Source organism: Vitis vinifera, chromosome 1 (assembly GCF_030704535.1).
Source record: "Vitis vinifera cultivar Pinot Noir 40024 chromosome 1, ASM3070453v1".
Classification (NCBI taxonomy): domain Eukaryota; kingdom Viridiplantae; phylum Streptophyta; class Magnoliopsida; order Vitales; family Vitaceae; genus Vitis; species Vitis vinifera.
This window is the reverse complement of record NC_081805.1, coordinates 3,131,721-3,146,660: the sequence shown is the minus strand read 5'-3', so window position 1 is coordinate 3,146,660 and position 14,940 is coordinate 3,131,721. Positions and strand designations below refer to the sequence as shown.

General features: G+C 35.4%; 2 protein-coding genes across 3 annotated transcripts; one reads left to right on the top strand and one right to left on the bottom strand.

The window, feature by feature from the left end:
- Nucleotides 1-2,604: 2,604 nt before the first annotated feature.
- LOC100242187 (uncharacterized) lies at nt 2,605-8,542 on the top strand. 2 transcript variants are annotated; one of them, XM_019218816.2, is made up of 5 exons: nt 2,737-2,889; nt 7,047-7,102; nt 7,142-7,622; nt 7,798-7,943; nt 8,182-8,542. In XM_019218816.2, exons 2-5 carry the CDS (start codon nt 7,057-7,059, stop codon nt 8,304-8,306), a joined length of 798 nt encoding a protein of 265 aa, XP_019074361.1. In that variant the 5' UTR covers nt 2,737-2,889; nt 7,047-7,056; the 3' UTR covers nt 8,307-8,542. The 2 variants fall into 2 exon arrangements, with proteins under 2 accessions (XP_010647673.1, XP_019074361.1); XM_010649371.3 differs by having other exon boundaries at nt 2,605-2,889; nt 7,047-7,622.
- A 1,028-nt stretch (nt 8,543-9,570) lies between these two features.
- On the bottom strand, nt 9,571-13,220 carry LOC100247323 (homocysteine S-methyltransferase 1). The gene is made up of 7 exons (XM_002282513.4): nt 12,923-13,220; nt 12,748-12,804; nt 11,719-11,924; nt 11,427-11,556; nt 10,167-10,370; nt 9,952-10,023; nt 9,571-9,859 (listed from the first exon to the last, which is right to left on the bottom strand). The coding sequence occupies exons 1-7, from the start codon at nt 13,085-13,087 to the stop codon at nt 9,716-9,718; spliced, it is 978 nt and encodes a 325-aa protein (XP_002282549.1). The 5' UTR covers nt 13,088-13,220; the 3' UTR covers nt 9,571-9,715.
- Nucleotides 13,221-14,940: the final 1,720 nt, after the last annotated feature.

Sequence of the window (14,940 nt, the reverse complement as noted above, 5' to 3'; positions counted from 1 at the left end):
GGACAGCTATGCTGTTGGGCTTGATCAATCTCCACCTTATTTAACAATGGGATCTTTTTTCAGGCTCATTGATTAGTATTTGCCTATGTTTTTTTAGTATCATGATCAGTAATTGACAGAAATGATGTTGATACTTATCTTATCTCTACATATCAAACCCACACAAGAAAATCTTTGCGGAGTTTGGACTTTTACATGGAAAAGCTTCATAAACTCATGGACTTGACAAAGATACCTCCGTCCATCTCTCTCTCTCTCTCTTTCTTCCTGGTGCTATATAAGTATAAACTTCTCATAATCCTGTAAATGCATTTTAAAGTCGTGAGGACCTTTTTGAGTCTAAAGTGGATCATATCTACACAATTGAGAGCAGATCGTTACAAATAGTATAAGAGTTGATCTTTGACCTTGATGTGGGGATTTGTTTGGCCCCTTAGGGGTATTCGTCTGTTTGGCTCTGCAATCCCGTGGGACACGATGAGGATGTTATGTCTACATGGGGGGTGTTTGTAACATCCCACATCGGATATGAGGAAATGTTTCTGACGCTATATAAGTATGGACTCCTCTGAACCATGTAGATGCGTTTTAAAATCGTGAGGACTCTTTTGAGTTCAAAGCGGACAATATTTACACGGTTGGGAGTGAATCGTTACACACTCTCGATCTCTCTCTTGTAAATTCAGATTCTTGGCTGACAAATCAAGTACTTGTTAATGACATCATTTGATAATGAATTCATTATTGAAAATTTTAAAATTGAACTAGAAAATAAATCCTAAAATAATTAATAACTTATGTTTAATTTAGATGTCCAAGAAGAGATAAATCAACATTATGATAAAAATTAATAATAGGAAAACTAGAAATTAAAGTAAATTTCTAAGTTTGGAAACCATAAAAGTGAGGAAAATTAAAAGAAAAAGGTTGTAAGTCTTATAACACTGAATGAATTTAAATGAGTGAATTTTTAAAAGGTTGGTGAAAGAAGATAATTCAAATGAATTTTTTTAGAATTAAAAAGTGCCCTGTTTGTAAGCTTTTGTTTCTTGTACAATTAATTCTCCATCATAAATCTAAAAATCACCCGACATAATTATTGGGTCATTTACAAAATTCTTCATTGCTTTATAGATCTGTTCATTTAATTTTTAGATAATGACTCTAAGTTATGAATCAAGAATTATGTCTACTATAATCATGATTGTTTCCACGATCTCGGTCATGTCAATGATGATATAAGAATATGAAATTTATTTCATGCAATAAAATAGACCTAGTAAGATGAGGTGAATACGATTTTTCAACAAAAGATCATTATTTTCTTCATCTACGAGAAGATATGAAATTAATTCAAAATATTTAATCAATCAATACTCTTGATATTTGTATATTCAAGACATGACAAATAGTGGCTATCTTTTCAAGCATATCCTTTTTAGAAACTTTTTCTCTACTTAGCTTCAATTTGAAGCTCATTTTGGATAATGCAAGTTGTAGTCACTAACATATTTAAAAGTATTAGGATTTCAAGTGCTTCTAATTATAATGTGTTATAAGAAATATTATCATTTTTTGGTTATCATGTCATTCCCTCAAATAATTCTAAATGATGAAAAGGCCTTTGACCATGAGACACTTTTTCATTCTTTGTTAATGTGATGACAAAGGGTTATGAGTGTGGTAATGTAGGGATGCTATGTTTCCTATGCCAAGACAATAAATTTAAGCTTTGCAAAATTCAACTCTATGTGTAAACTATATATTAAATAATTTAATAAAAAACATATTAAAATTTTTTGAAATAAACTTTCAACAAAATTTTGCTTGAATGGAAATTCGTGGGGGTAAAATGAACAAAATGATTTGACGATATTTTATCAAATTAATAAATATAATATTCAATAAAAATTTAATATCTTAAATGATTTAATATTCCATAAAAAATTAGAAATTATCTGCATAATTTCTAATGATGATTAATTGTAATGGATATAGGTTTTGAGCACAATTATCCATGTGCTTGGTAAAATGATTTAGTCTTTTTGTGTTATTGTGAAATGAGTCTCCCGCATTCTTGAGAACACGGACATTCTTATTCAACTACAATATAAACGAAAGAATATTTTCTATTAGGAGGCACACTCATCAATAAAGGATATGCGTCTTCTTTGGTAAACTATAAAAGGTCAAAAACCTTCCAAAGAGAACTTTTGGAATAAAAACAATAATATAAATAGAAATTGTCTACATAACTTAATATAAATAACATTTATTCTATGAGATAATGTAAATAACATTTATATTAAAAAGATAATAATTAGAAAACCAAAATAATTAACATTAATTTAAAAAATAACTGTAGAGAGAAGACAAGTAAGGGTGACTATTCTCCATATTTCTTCCTCAAGATATTGGAGCTCCATATCTTTTCGCATGATTTGCATATTGGTCATATTTCTTCAAAATGTACCCCATTGATTCATATAAGCTTTCCATAAATTTTCACAATTAGTTCTTCATTGTAAACTTAAATATAATTGGCTAATTGTGTAGTTATCACCAATTACAAAATCCAATGTGAATTTATAATAAGAAGAAGAAAGTTGTTGGAGTTTCTTCTGTTCTCAATTCAAGCACGGGCCCAAAAGTAAAGACCAACGCAGCGGGACCGGACCCATAAAGTTTTACTCCGGCCCATGAAAGTTTAATAATGAATTTTCAATTTTCTAAAGGACCGCCGATGAGGTCAATTTGGTAATTAAGAAGTAGGGTTGCTTTTGCTCTAGAGTGGTCTCTAGCTAAATCCCAGAGATGGACTGATCGAATACCGGGAAATTTTCGCAAGCGTTCCCCTTGATTCTCTCGAGTTTCGAACACTTCGTGATTGTAAGTTTTTTCTCCTCTTTCTGCTCCGTCTTCGTTTGGCTTGATGGAGAATTATTCCTTTGAGGCCTCAAGTATTTTTTTCGCCGGAATACTTTTTCTAGGAATTTTTCTCCGTCTAGGGCAAACGGCTAAAATATTAATATTTTCATTTAACCTTTTCTTTTGTTGTTTAAAGATTCATTTATGATATCACTGTTATCCATCTGTTTGATCGTGGCCTCCAAGAAATGTAGTGATGTTTTGAAGGGGAACGGGCTTCTAATATATTGTTTCAGATCAAAGTAATGATGTATTATTGTTGCTTTTTTTGTTGGAAATTATCTATAGTTTAGAAAGCCGGATGAATTTTTTGCGCTTTGTTATTCTATGTGTTCTGTCCAGTTTGGAATTCCATTTTGCGCTTGATTTCCTGGTGCCATAGTGTTAATTTTTGGTAATTATTGAACAGCATTCTTATCATTTATTTATTTAGAGCACAAAATTAGATCTGGCTCATTCTGTAGTGAGCTAGCTTTGAGGCGAGTAAATTGAGGAGCTCATTGTTTCAATAGATTACTTGTTACAATTCCAGTTGTGGCCAGGACCAATGTAGTATGAGTTGTTTGGTGTCTTGCCAACCAAGAACCTATCAAACCTGAATATAGTCACATTTTTTCAACCATAATTGAAGGATGAGTTAAGGGCCATTTGTTCTGTTTGGCTTAGGGAAGGTGGTCTTGGAACTCCTTAGGGTTTAAAAAAATGGGTAATGATCACTGGCCTTCAGGTGAGTTCCTGAATTTTCCAATGCCTATGATATATTGATGATTGCTTGTGTTGGTTGGCAAGAGAAGTTAAATCCAAATGGTGAAATGGATATCACCCTCAACATGATAAGGTGGGGGCTAACCTTCACTTGCTATGTTGAGATGTTACTTCCCCACCTTTAATCATTAACTTCACTTGATCTATTCTCTCCCTACTAAGGGAGTGCCTCCAAGAATGTGGATGTCTGAAGGCATTATTGTGACACTAGAATATCTTCTGACTTTTGTGCGCAATGCCCTGATGCCTGACACTTGCCTAACTCTAGAACAAGGTTCGAGGAGCGTGACATGGGCTTCTAGAAGGCTCACTGGCCTGAACTTTGGTATGGGAGATGATTTGAGCATTAATGTTGGAGGATTGTTGAGGCAAGACTAGCCCAACACTAGAGGCCTATTTTGGTTGGATTTAAATAGTTGTGGAGCCATTTGTAGAATGTGTTAGGTTCAAAATCGTGGTATCAGTCATTGACTTGAAGGGTTCCAACGCACATCAATCTCGGTGTCTCGGCTCGGTATTGGGCGATACACAAAATAAGATGGTTAAAAAGTTAAAAAAATTATAAAAGTTATTTTAAAAAATAATATAATTAAATGAGTTAACAAAACTAATAAACTTAATAATATATTAACGTAATAATAAATAGAATGGTTTCATAAATTAGCATATAAAATAATTCACCATGTATAGTGCCATTACCATATAAAATAATACATTACATACCATCTTGACATATAAAATAATAATTTTCAAATTCCTAATTCTAAACACCTTAGCATGCATATAGGGTAAAACAATACATTTTGCTTGTAACTAATTCCCAATTAATCCCAAACACGATTAACGCTCACCCACGCCATGAGAGAGAGAGAGAGAGGGTTCCCGGTTTGCAGAGGTAGAGAGCCTCCTCTGCCGCACACCCACACCACCATAGACACTATGGAGATGGAGCAAGGAGAGGCAACACCAACAAGCAAAAATCACCTTCAATGGAAGAATATGATGTTTCCCACCAATGAGGTAGTCACCACAATGACATCATTGGCATGAAGGATGTTTTTTTCTTCTTCTTCTTCATCATCATCATAGGTAGAATAATGGGTCTTGAAAAAATTTTCATTTTGAAGAGAATTATTGATTTTTTAGAGATTTCTCAATTTTGGTTACTCTTTGTTGTGATTTGGAAAAGAAAGAAAATATTTTGAGGTTTAATAAGAGAATATTTCAATAACTTAGACCATTCAACTTAGAATTTTGAGTGAGTCGACTCAGAATCTCGATTGAGTCAACCGAGTTTAACCGATTCTTGGCTGAGTCTATGTTGAAGCTAGTATTAGGTATCGGACTCTACTCGGAAAGGTTTGAGGCGGATATGACATTTCTCACCAAAAAGGCTAGTTGGCTACCCATGTAGCATCTTCTCATTGGCCCATAGGTTTGTAACCTGGTTGGCTCTCTTCAAGAAACCCCATAAGTAGGTGCCTAGTTGGTTCTCTTCAAGAAACCCCATAAGTAGGCCTAGAGAATGATCTTTGTTTTTCTTTCTTTCTTTTCTCTTCTTCTGTTTTAATTTTTTTAATTTTTTTGCAATCAATTGAACACTCCTGGTTTGGAAGTTCAATTCTTTGAATTTACCAAGAATCCTTCACTTGCGAGACCCCCTATAAGGGTTATTGACACATTAGCCATCTCCTTCTCACCCTTTATTCCATAATTCTCAGCCCTTTGAGGGTGACTTCTAATTTTTTTCTCCTACTCAATGAGCACTCTCTTGATGAGGACTTTGGTATATAACTTCAGTTTTGTCAAATTAAATTCATTCCATATGCCCTATTTTACTAGCGTGGCAATTATTTCGTTTTGTTTAGGGTCATTTATCTTGTGTGGGGTTTTTTTTTTTTAATTAAATTATCAAGAAACAACTGGAATTTATTTTGTAAGAATTCTTTTATTGCTTTTCTTTCTTTCTTTTTTTTTTTTTTTGGGAATTTGATTTTGTTGTTGTCATCTTTTGATTTTTTGCCATAAAAGGTGGGTGCCCTTATTTGCATAGTTCACATGTGTCTTTTACCCATATCTTCAAGAAATAACAAGAAATTATTTGTGAAGAAGCCTTTTATTGCTTTTTGAAACTTGGCTTTTTTGACGTTATTTTTTAGCCTATGGAGATGGGTGTCATTTGTTTTGATCTTTCTTTTCTTTCTATCTCTTTTTCCCCCCTCTTAGGCTATGTTTGGTTTTTGGAAAGTATTAGAAAACAAAATAAAATGTTTAGGAAAATAATTTTCTCATGTTTGGTTTTACAATAGAAAATGCAAAAGAAAGTCAAAGATAATTAAAATTATTAAGAAATCAGTATATTTTTAAATTATTGAATCTTTAAATAGAAGAGTCAAATAAGTGAAAAAAAGTTTGAAGTAGTATATAAAAATAATTTATTAACTTTAAACCTATTTCTTGTTTTCCTTTACTTTTTTTTTCTTTCTACCTTTTCTCTCTATTTTCTTTCCCTTGCATTTTCCTTCAACCTTTCTGAGAACCGAACATAACCTTAAAGTTGAAGAAGAGGGAAGCTTTTACTGTAAGAAGTTTTACGTGAATTGTACTTAAACCATTTCTTCATTGAAATTTATCATTTCACTTACAGATGTGGAGACTAGTTCATTTCTCCTCATGGGATCCTTTCATTGCAAAAGGGGAAAAGAGAGATATTGAGTGAGATTAAACTGATTACCAGAGACTGTTTTGCTGCTCGACTCCTAAATATGAACCACAACCACTTTGAACTATTGAGAATTATTTTTCTGTAGGATTATTTGGAAGTAATGAACTTCTTTTTTTTTGAGATGGTAAACTGGAAATTTTACTTCTCATATTGATGAATGATTAACATGGTGGTTGGATGGAAGATTAACTGGGGAAAATAATCAATCTTCATTTGTCAGATCTGTTGCCCTTAGTGATTTAAATGGACCAAAAGATGTGATTTTAACATCTAAGCTACTCCCTGGGTAGCCAAGATGTGACACCAGACATTTTAGTTATTGATTAGGATTTGCTGGGTTGTGTGCCCTTCTTTGATGCGGAGCTATGATTATGGTGGTTTGTGATGGTTTGTGAAAATAGACATCCATTTCTATAATGCATTGCTCTTCAATTCCATTATTAGCACCATGAAAGAAGTGCAGAAATTAATTAAAATCAAGGATGTTTTTGTACCTTCGTAAATATATGTATTTGAGTTGCTTCATCTTTGCGGTTGAAGATAATTTGTTATATCGTTGTTCTCTACGGTCTAGCTTGAAAATGTCAAACTTGTACTGTCTTAGGTGACTGTGATGCCATTTCTGCAGGATCTTGAGCATGGCAGGTAGAAACCGTATGCCTCGTAATCCTAATGGTTTCCGAGGTTTTCGTGATGGCCCTCCTAATCCTGATGGATTCCGAGGTTTTCGTGATGGCCCTCCGCCTGTTTTGAACCGTGGACCAGGACCACTTCCTCTTCACCCTGTAGCTATGGAGGAGGAACTTGAACTTCAACATAGAGAACTCCAGAGGATTGTTGCGGAGAATCGGCATGTGATTGATGATAATACAATGCTTCAGAGTGAGTTGGCTGCTGCAAAAGATGACATTCACAGATTGGGTCAGATCATTCCGAAACTCCGTGCTGACAGGGAGGTACAGGCAAGGGAGTTGATTGACAGAGGATTGAAGCTAGAAGCTGATCTCCGTGCTGTTGAGCCTCTGAGGACTGAGGTTATTCAATTAAGAGCTGAAGCCCAGAAATTAAACGCTTCGCGTCAAGATTTGTCTGCACAAGTTCAGGGTCTCACGCAGGATGTTGCTCGATTGCAAGCTGAGAATCAACAACTTATTGCCATGAGGGCTGATATTGATAGGATGCGCAAGGAACTAGCAGAGGCCAGGTTCATAGTTAGACTTCTTTTTATTTAATTAATCCATTCTAGGTGAAGTCCTTATTGTTTGCATTCTTTTCCTTTTCATATCTTTACCCTTGTTGAGAGGCTGGGTAACAACTAGTGGGATAAAAAAAAGACAGTGCTTTCTCTGTATTAACTGGATTGGCTATACCATTTGTAGGAGAGCTTTTGAATATGAGAAGAAAGCAAACGAGGAGCAATTAGAACAAAAGCAAGCAATGGAAAAAAACCTCATTTCGATGGCTCGCGAAATAGAGAAACTACGAGCTGATCAATTGAACACAGATAGGAGAGCAAGGGGACTAGGTAACTATCTTCTGCTGCTGGTGCTTTTGTTGTTTTTATGATGATGATTATCATTTTTGTGATGGTGATATTATTTGCTTTATTATTGTTGTTGTTTTTGTTCTCATTATTATCATCATTATTTGTTTTTGATATGTGCCCCATACCTTCGAAGCCTTCTAATGCTCTTAACCACTGGAAAGCGTGTTCTTTTTTTTTTTTTTTTTTTCATTTTTTAAGCTTCATCGTCTTTCTGTAGGTGGTGGTGGTGGTTATGGACTGCTGAATGGAAGTCCTGAGATGAGATATCCAGGTGGTGCATTTGGTGATGGTTATGGTGGAGTCTGGGGACCATATGATAAGCGTGGTCCACCCCGACGATGATCTGTTATGAAGGCCTGTGGAGTTGCTCTGGTGGTTGGATTTGCATCAGCGTTTTTGGTGACTGGAGTGAGAAACAGGAAATTGTTAAACTGCGGGGTAGCTTGTCTTTGTTCCTTGCTAGTCTAGACTTTGTTTTCGGCCTTCTGTTTTAAACAACATTCATACTAAACTAGAAATGAGCTGAGGCATTACCTTCATTTTCATTATTATCATTATTATATATGTGTTTAGAAAAATAACCGGCTGAAAAATGGGAGTTAACGAAGTAGAGAAACATCTAGCTGTGTTTATTATTGCTTATACCATGACCTGTCAAAATTACTAGTTTACCAATCCCTCATAGTTTGGGGCATATGCATGCTTCCCTTCGTAGAATTAGAAGATAGAAAGTACGTCTTAGGGTGTTGGACTGCCTCTTATGTGTGGAGAGGCTTTCAGGTAACAACTCAGTGATTTGAGTGAATATGCCTTGGGAGAAAGCTTGGCGTTATGAAGGTTGCGTAAGAGTCTAATTCTATTCATTCCAGATTTGTCCTTATAGCTCAAGGGCTCAAGGAAACAAAACACATAGCGGTCTTCAAATGGACCCTATTATCATTGGCGCCGTTTGGGAATATTGCTAAAGTAATTATTCTGGCTGCAACGGTTGTGGCTAACTCTGAAATCAACCACTCCTATATCAATGGCCCTTTTATCAAACAACCGAGTCCCGTAAAGCATGAAAAGGACCCTGGATGTGCCAAATCAATGTCAACCACCGACGGCCAAGTCAAGGGAAAGACAGCCCCACCATTCCTTCTTACTATATACCTCTTTTTGGTGACGCCTTTTGTTTTCTAAAAGGAAAATAAAAAAATAGTAGCCATGGGTTTAGTGTCAAAACTTTGAAGTTTCAACCACTGAAATTGGGATTGGAAGGCCTTCCAACTGGAGCCCCGCACGTCGCACTTGGACGCCATAGCTAGTTTGACTCATGGGGATTGGTGTAATGCTTTTAAATCAATTCACATCAAATGTTCGTAAAACATTCAGCTCAGGACGTGGAGGCTTTTGTGGTTTTCACGTTCAGCTGCCCAAGCTTTCACAAAGTTCATTAATTTAATGGAAGGAATCATCTAACCTGTGACTACGACTGGCATTTAAAATTTTGAGTCGTATTCAGCAGGCCAAAATTGATTCTATGAGCTAGAAGATGTTTGGTCACTGCAGTCCGTCTGTTCTACATACAATTGCAAGAATGTCATTTATTGTCTGTATGAGTTAATTGACCAGAAAAAAGGAATATGAATGATTTTAAATATATTATTCCAATGAATACATGTAACTTAAAATAAATTATGACCCGGCGAACAACCTAACTTAAATGGCCAACTACTGAGTAGATTCTCTCTCGAATGAAAAAAGAGAGCTCAGGACATCTCTTTTAGAACCTTTGAAATGGCTCGAATGGTGGAAGGTGTGGTCCGGCAACACCCTCCAATGAGTTTAGCACCCAAATCACGCCATTTTGTTGCATACAACTCAAATTTGTCATCACCGAAACACTTTGATGGCTGCCAATCAAAACCATAGAGAAATTGGTTTAGCATATGAAATTATAAAAAATTCACAACATAACGGATGAGAAATTTAGTGTGGGACTCACCAGCCATCTCTTGGCTCTACCGTCCCATACCTCACCACTATTGGGATAAACAACTATTGGCTTCTCAGTCAACTGAACATGGAAACAACTAGAAGTTCAATTCATAAGATTATGGAATTTATAAACAGAGAAGGAAAATCCTGGTGCTTTACTTTTTTGTCTAATTATGTTTATCAATTTTATAATATTTATTCAGTAGTAAATTTGAAAGTTACCTCCTTGAATTTGCAGATGAGGCTCTCAAGGAAATGGGGTGGTGCACAATTGATTCCAACTGCATTTACTTTTTTACTCTTATTTATGATATCTAGGCACTCCTTAAAACTCTCTCCTGATGGTGCATTCTCACCATCTACTGAGCTGAAGCAGATCCAAGATGGAATTTGCACATTTTCCTCTTCAAGCAACTCAACACAAGCCTGCAATAAGAGGCCCCGCAAAAAAAAAAAAATTAAAAAAAAAATTGAAAATCTCAGAAACCAAGATGCTACCATTAAATATTGTGATCCAATCTAGACGCAAAAGTTTGAAATTCATTAGCTTATCTCAAGGGTGCAAATCTTTTATTATCTTATAATATACAAATATGAGTTATGAACTGCTAGAAACAAGATGATAATGCGGATAAGTTTAAATATGGTTCAATGATAACCACACTGCTGACCATAAAAGGGTACCGACTGTCAATTGCAGGTTTGATCATACCAGGAGACCCACTTGACAGCCCATGTGGTGTAATTAAACTAGGTTGGCTTATCAAGAAATTCTTTAGCCAGTTTTGTGGGATCTTGGTGCCTGTTAGATAGCTGTGTGACCTGTGTCATACTAGGATACCCATGTCGGTGATTTTCAAGGAAAAAGAAAATCATCAACTAGGCTAAATGCTCCACATCATTGACCAAAATTGAATCACATTCATAGCCATTAATTGTATAGATCCTTTCAGAGTTTGATATTACACAACTTTCTTTACTCTCAGGCGGTCATTTAGCAGAAGTCTGGTGTCCTTTCTACAGAGTAAATTAGCGTCCGAAAATGGACTTCCTTTCACATATGATGTCAATTACAGAATTTTCATATGAGCAACAAAGGATTAAGAAAAAGGAAAATGACAATACACTGAAGAAGGAATTTTATCTTCTACTGTTAGTAAAAAGAACCATAAAAGAAAGCGCATGCAATCAATGAATAAAACCATGAAAGGTAAAATAGTCTTGGCCCCAGATATGTTGACGGAAACGCGTAGAATTTCTGGCACCAGACATGTCATGGAAAGCACTTACCATTCACTAGAGAAAAGTTTAGTCAGACTGCCATTTTTCTTTTCTGTTTTTGGCTGGAAGTCAGAAGACTCCGAACATCCACATAATAAATAATTCTCAAGGGCATTAATCCCGTTCAATAATGTAATCTGATAATCTACACATTTCAAAGTTTAAAATACTGTGTATAATGGACTTTGTAGAGGAGCAAACCTGAGCTTCAAGTTTATTAGGAATGGTCTCAAAGGCCAACAGATCTGGACATGATCTCACAAGAACTTGTAATCTGCGCCGGTGAAAATCCTTCAGCTTATCTAGATTCATATCTGGCCCATAACACCCACTGGAGAAAAAGATAAATGAATTACAAGTAAGATTACAATACAAGTTGTTCATTTAACAAGAACATTGTTGTTTATGTAACTAAGATATTGGATATCAGTAACGATTAAATCTGTATATGATCCAACTGTTTCTAAGAAAAGAGTTGGCTGATGACTGGCACCTGTATTCTGAACCATCAGCAAGATATGCTCCATAGCTTCCTATGGAAGCTGCGACTAAAGCTCGATTATAGCCATGTCCAGGAACCCTTTTCGTGACATCCCAAAATTTATCACGTGCTTCAACAGCCAATCTGACACTCCTTTCAAGTAACAACTCCCCTTCTTCAATGGAAAGTCCCTTAGACAGAAATCCAGGAATTGTGGCCTGCAAACAAAGAATGAAGCAATTGTGACATCTATACTACAAGAAAGCATAGCATGACAATTGAATTCACTTATGAGTAAGCGAAATCACAAGTCTGAATTCATGAAAAATATTTATGTGTAAGCAAAATTCCAAACATGGGCTACCATTTCTTCTAAAAGACGAGTGAAAAAAGTTTCATAATTAGAACGAGAGAAGGATTCAAGAACAGTTCATCAAGTTATCTTCTCTACCAATTTGTGAGAAATGTAAAGCCATGGTTAAAAATACCCACTTACTCTTTATATGGTCTTTTACTTCTATTCATATGTTAAATTGTCACTTATTTCTAATGTTGTAAAGTATTTATCTCCAGCCCTGCACCCTGTTACAAAAACTAACCAAGTTGTGATGGGAAAGTGGGAATGATTACACTGGGCTATCCCCTCAACATGAAACCTAACTATCCCCTAAACATGATGGAATCGGACAAAATTACTGAGAAAATGACAATTTTGAGGCATGGAGGGTGAAATTTTCATCCATGAAGATGAAGAGAACCTTTCGGTTTCATTTTTGTCACCGAAGAAAGAGGGAAAAGAAAACAGACCAAACACTTTTTTTCCCTTCAGAAATCCTTTTCCACATAAACAAATTAACAGAGTCAAAATAAGAGAAGAACTGTAAGATGTGAGAATCATACATACCATACTATCAATATTAGATTTCCCAAATTTTGATAAAAAAAAAACTTTGCAATCCATGATTTCAGTTCCTTTTTCGCTGTACAGAAGAAAATCCAAATAAATTAAGAAAAAGGGTCATATCGCGCAAATGGACAAACCTGGTAAGATGAAGTCACCAATATATCGGCACCAGCCTCCAAATATTCCAAGTGAACCTACAAAACCAACAATCCCGTTTTCGTAAAATCTCAAACCAAACATCACAACATTATTCACATTATATGAACACACGCAGAGAGAGAGAGAGAGAGAGAGAGAGAGATAAAGAAATACCCGTTTGATGAGGTCAGGGTCTTTGATCAAACAAAGAGCGCTCCACAGAGGGTCGTTAATGGTTGCACCATGAATCTCCAACTGGGTTGCGAACCCTCCATCGACCACGGCGCACCCACCAGCCTTCTCTATCAGATCCTCCAACAACGAACTGGTCTTCCCCATGCCCCTTTCTGTATATCTCTCCTCTTCAGATAATCGAAAGAATGAAGACAGAGCCGCGCATGCACCTTCTGGCTGCTTTTAAAGCGCGCGGTAGGGTCCGTGGTAAAGGGGGGTTGGTGCCGCGTGAGATGTCGCGTTTTAAGAGAAACGAGAACGCGGACGTTTTACGGTTTTGGTTCTTCCCTTAGATCTCACTTGTCCCATTTTATGGGCTTGATTCACAAGCCTTTGGTCAGATTACCTACCTCCAAGCTTTTATTATTAGACGCCTGTCTTAATAAGGACTAGTCCTGCGGAATCAGTGTGCTAGCAGTTCAACGCCCATGCTTCTTTTTCTGGATGCTTTTGACTGTCGGCTTTCCCGGTGTAAAGGCTGCTTGATTGCAGGCATAAGGTATTAGCTTGTCCCAAGTAGACAAAGGTAGACACAAACACACTGGCTGCCAAGCCCCCCATGTGTCTGACCCACCTTCCTCAATGTATTCAATCCATTGAAACCGGATGTTTCATGACTTTGGAACATGAACTTTGATCATTATTTAGGATTTACGGCTGTTGGGAGTTCATTACGTGCTAACTTGTAGGCCGGTTCTATTACCCAGTTTAGGTTTGCATTATTTAAGGCACAATCCCAAAGGAGAAGAGATATTTTCTTTCTTGTACAAGTAAATGCTTTGAACGAAAATAAATAATTGTAAGGTGCAGACATGGTTTGATGGTGAAATGGAGGTTGGTGGCAGTTGAGATCCCTTGACTTTGAATCTGTCTAAACCAAACCCTAGTTACGGGTTTTACCTTCGAATAAGTTTGAAAGCCATCGCAGTGCCTAATTGAAAAGGATATCTCTACATCCTATCTAAAAAAGTTTCAAAAATACATGTAGACATGGCCATCATTACCCATGGCTAGTTTTAATAATGTTCAAAATCTACATCTATAAATCTTAGAGCTAGATGACTTGGACATGAGAATGTTGTAATTTAATTAGAGGGAAAAAAAAAAAATCAAAGTTCGGCCGATTTATGCTCTTCATTTTTAAGTAGCAAAAGCCTTAAAATCCAGCCAAAAGCATTAATTGGTTCCCCATCCAACTGGGAACAACAACCCACATACTTCTTATTTAAGGGAACTATCCAAACGTATCAAATAAATCAAGTGATGAGAGTTAGATAAGTAAAATAAATGGAGGTAAGAAAAGTTGACATGTTTTAAAAAGATACTAGTAGGGTAAGTATAGGTTCACATTACCTCATTAATTATAGTCACTAAAGTGTAATTTTAATGGCTTTCAGTAGCGTCTTCCCTATGAACATATATTCACTAAAATATTGAGTTAACCTTTTAAATCTTGTTATCAAAAAAATAGTGAATAGAAAATAATTGAATCATTTGTGTTTTGGCTTGGAGAGGAGTAGGTGGAATTTTCCTTTCCAATTTTCAAGTCATTAATAAAGATTTTGTTTTTATAATTGGATAATGGTACACACAAAGTATAAAAATATCGATTTTTATAAATATATTAATTCTTTAATTTTATAGATATATTGAAAAATATTGATAGAAATTTCCCAATCTCATTGTCCAAAAATTGAATTTAATTTTTTCTAACTTTGAGAGGAGTAGGTGGGATTTGAAATATTATTATTTTTAAAAATGAAAAATAATAACATTGTATAAAATGCAAAAGCTTTTATAAGCTTAAATTAATTGTAGTAACTTTTAAAAACTATTTGAGGCATCAAGAAAAATTTAATAATCTTATATTTTAAAAAATATAAGATAAATTTACATTTTTTACATAAAATTTTTTGCTTTTTAAATGAAAATTATTACTATTTTTTATTTAAAAAATA

Coding starts and splice junctions, on each gene's coding strand:
- LOC100242187 (XM_010649371.3), top strand. CDS start 7,057: ATGGCAGGTAGAAACCGTATGCCTCGTAATCCTAATGGTTTCCGAGGT. Junction 7,623..7,797: donor AAGGAACTAGCAGAGGCCAG/GTTCATAGTTAG, acceptor TACCATTTGTAG/GAGAGCTTTTGAATATGAGA. Junction 7,944..8,181: donor TAGGAGAGCAAGGGGACTAG/GTAACTATCTTC, acceptor GTCTTTCTGTAG/GTGGTGGTGGTGGTTATGGA.
- LOC100247323 (XM_002282513.4), bottom strand. CDS start 13,087: ATGGGGAAGACCAGTTCGTTGTTGGAGGATCTGATAGAGAAGGCTGGT. Junction 10,371..11,426: donor CTAATAAACTTGAAGCTCAG/GTTTGCTCCTCT, acceptor CTCTTATTGCAG/GCTTGTGTTGAGTTGCTTGA. Junction 9,860..9,951: donor GTAGAGCCAAGAGATGGCTG/GTGAGTCCCACA, acceptor TTTGATTGGCAG/CCATCAAAGTGTTTCGGTGA.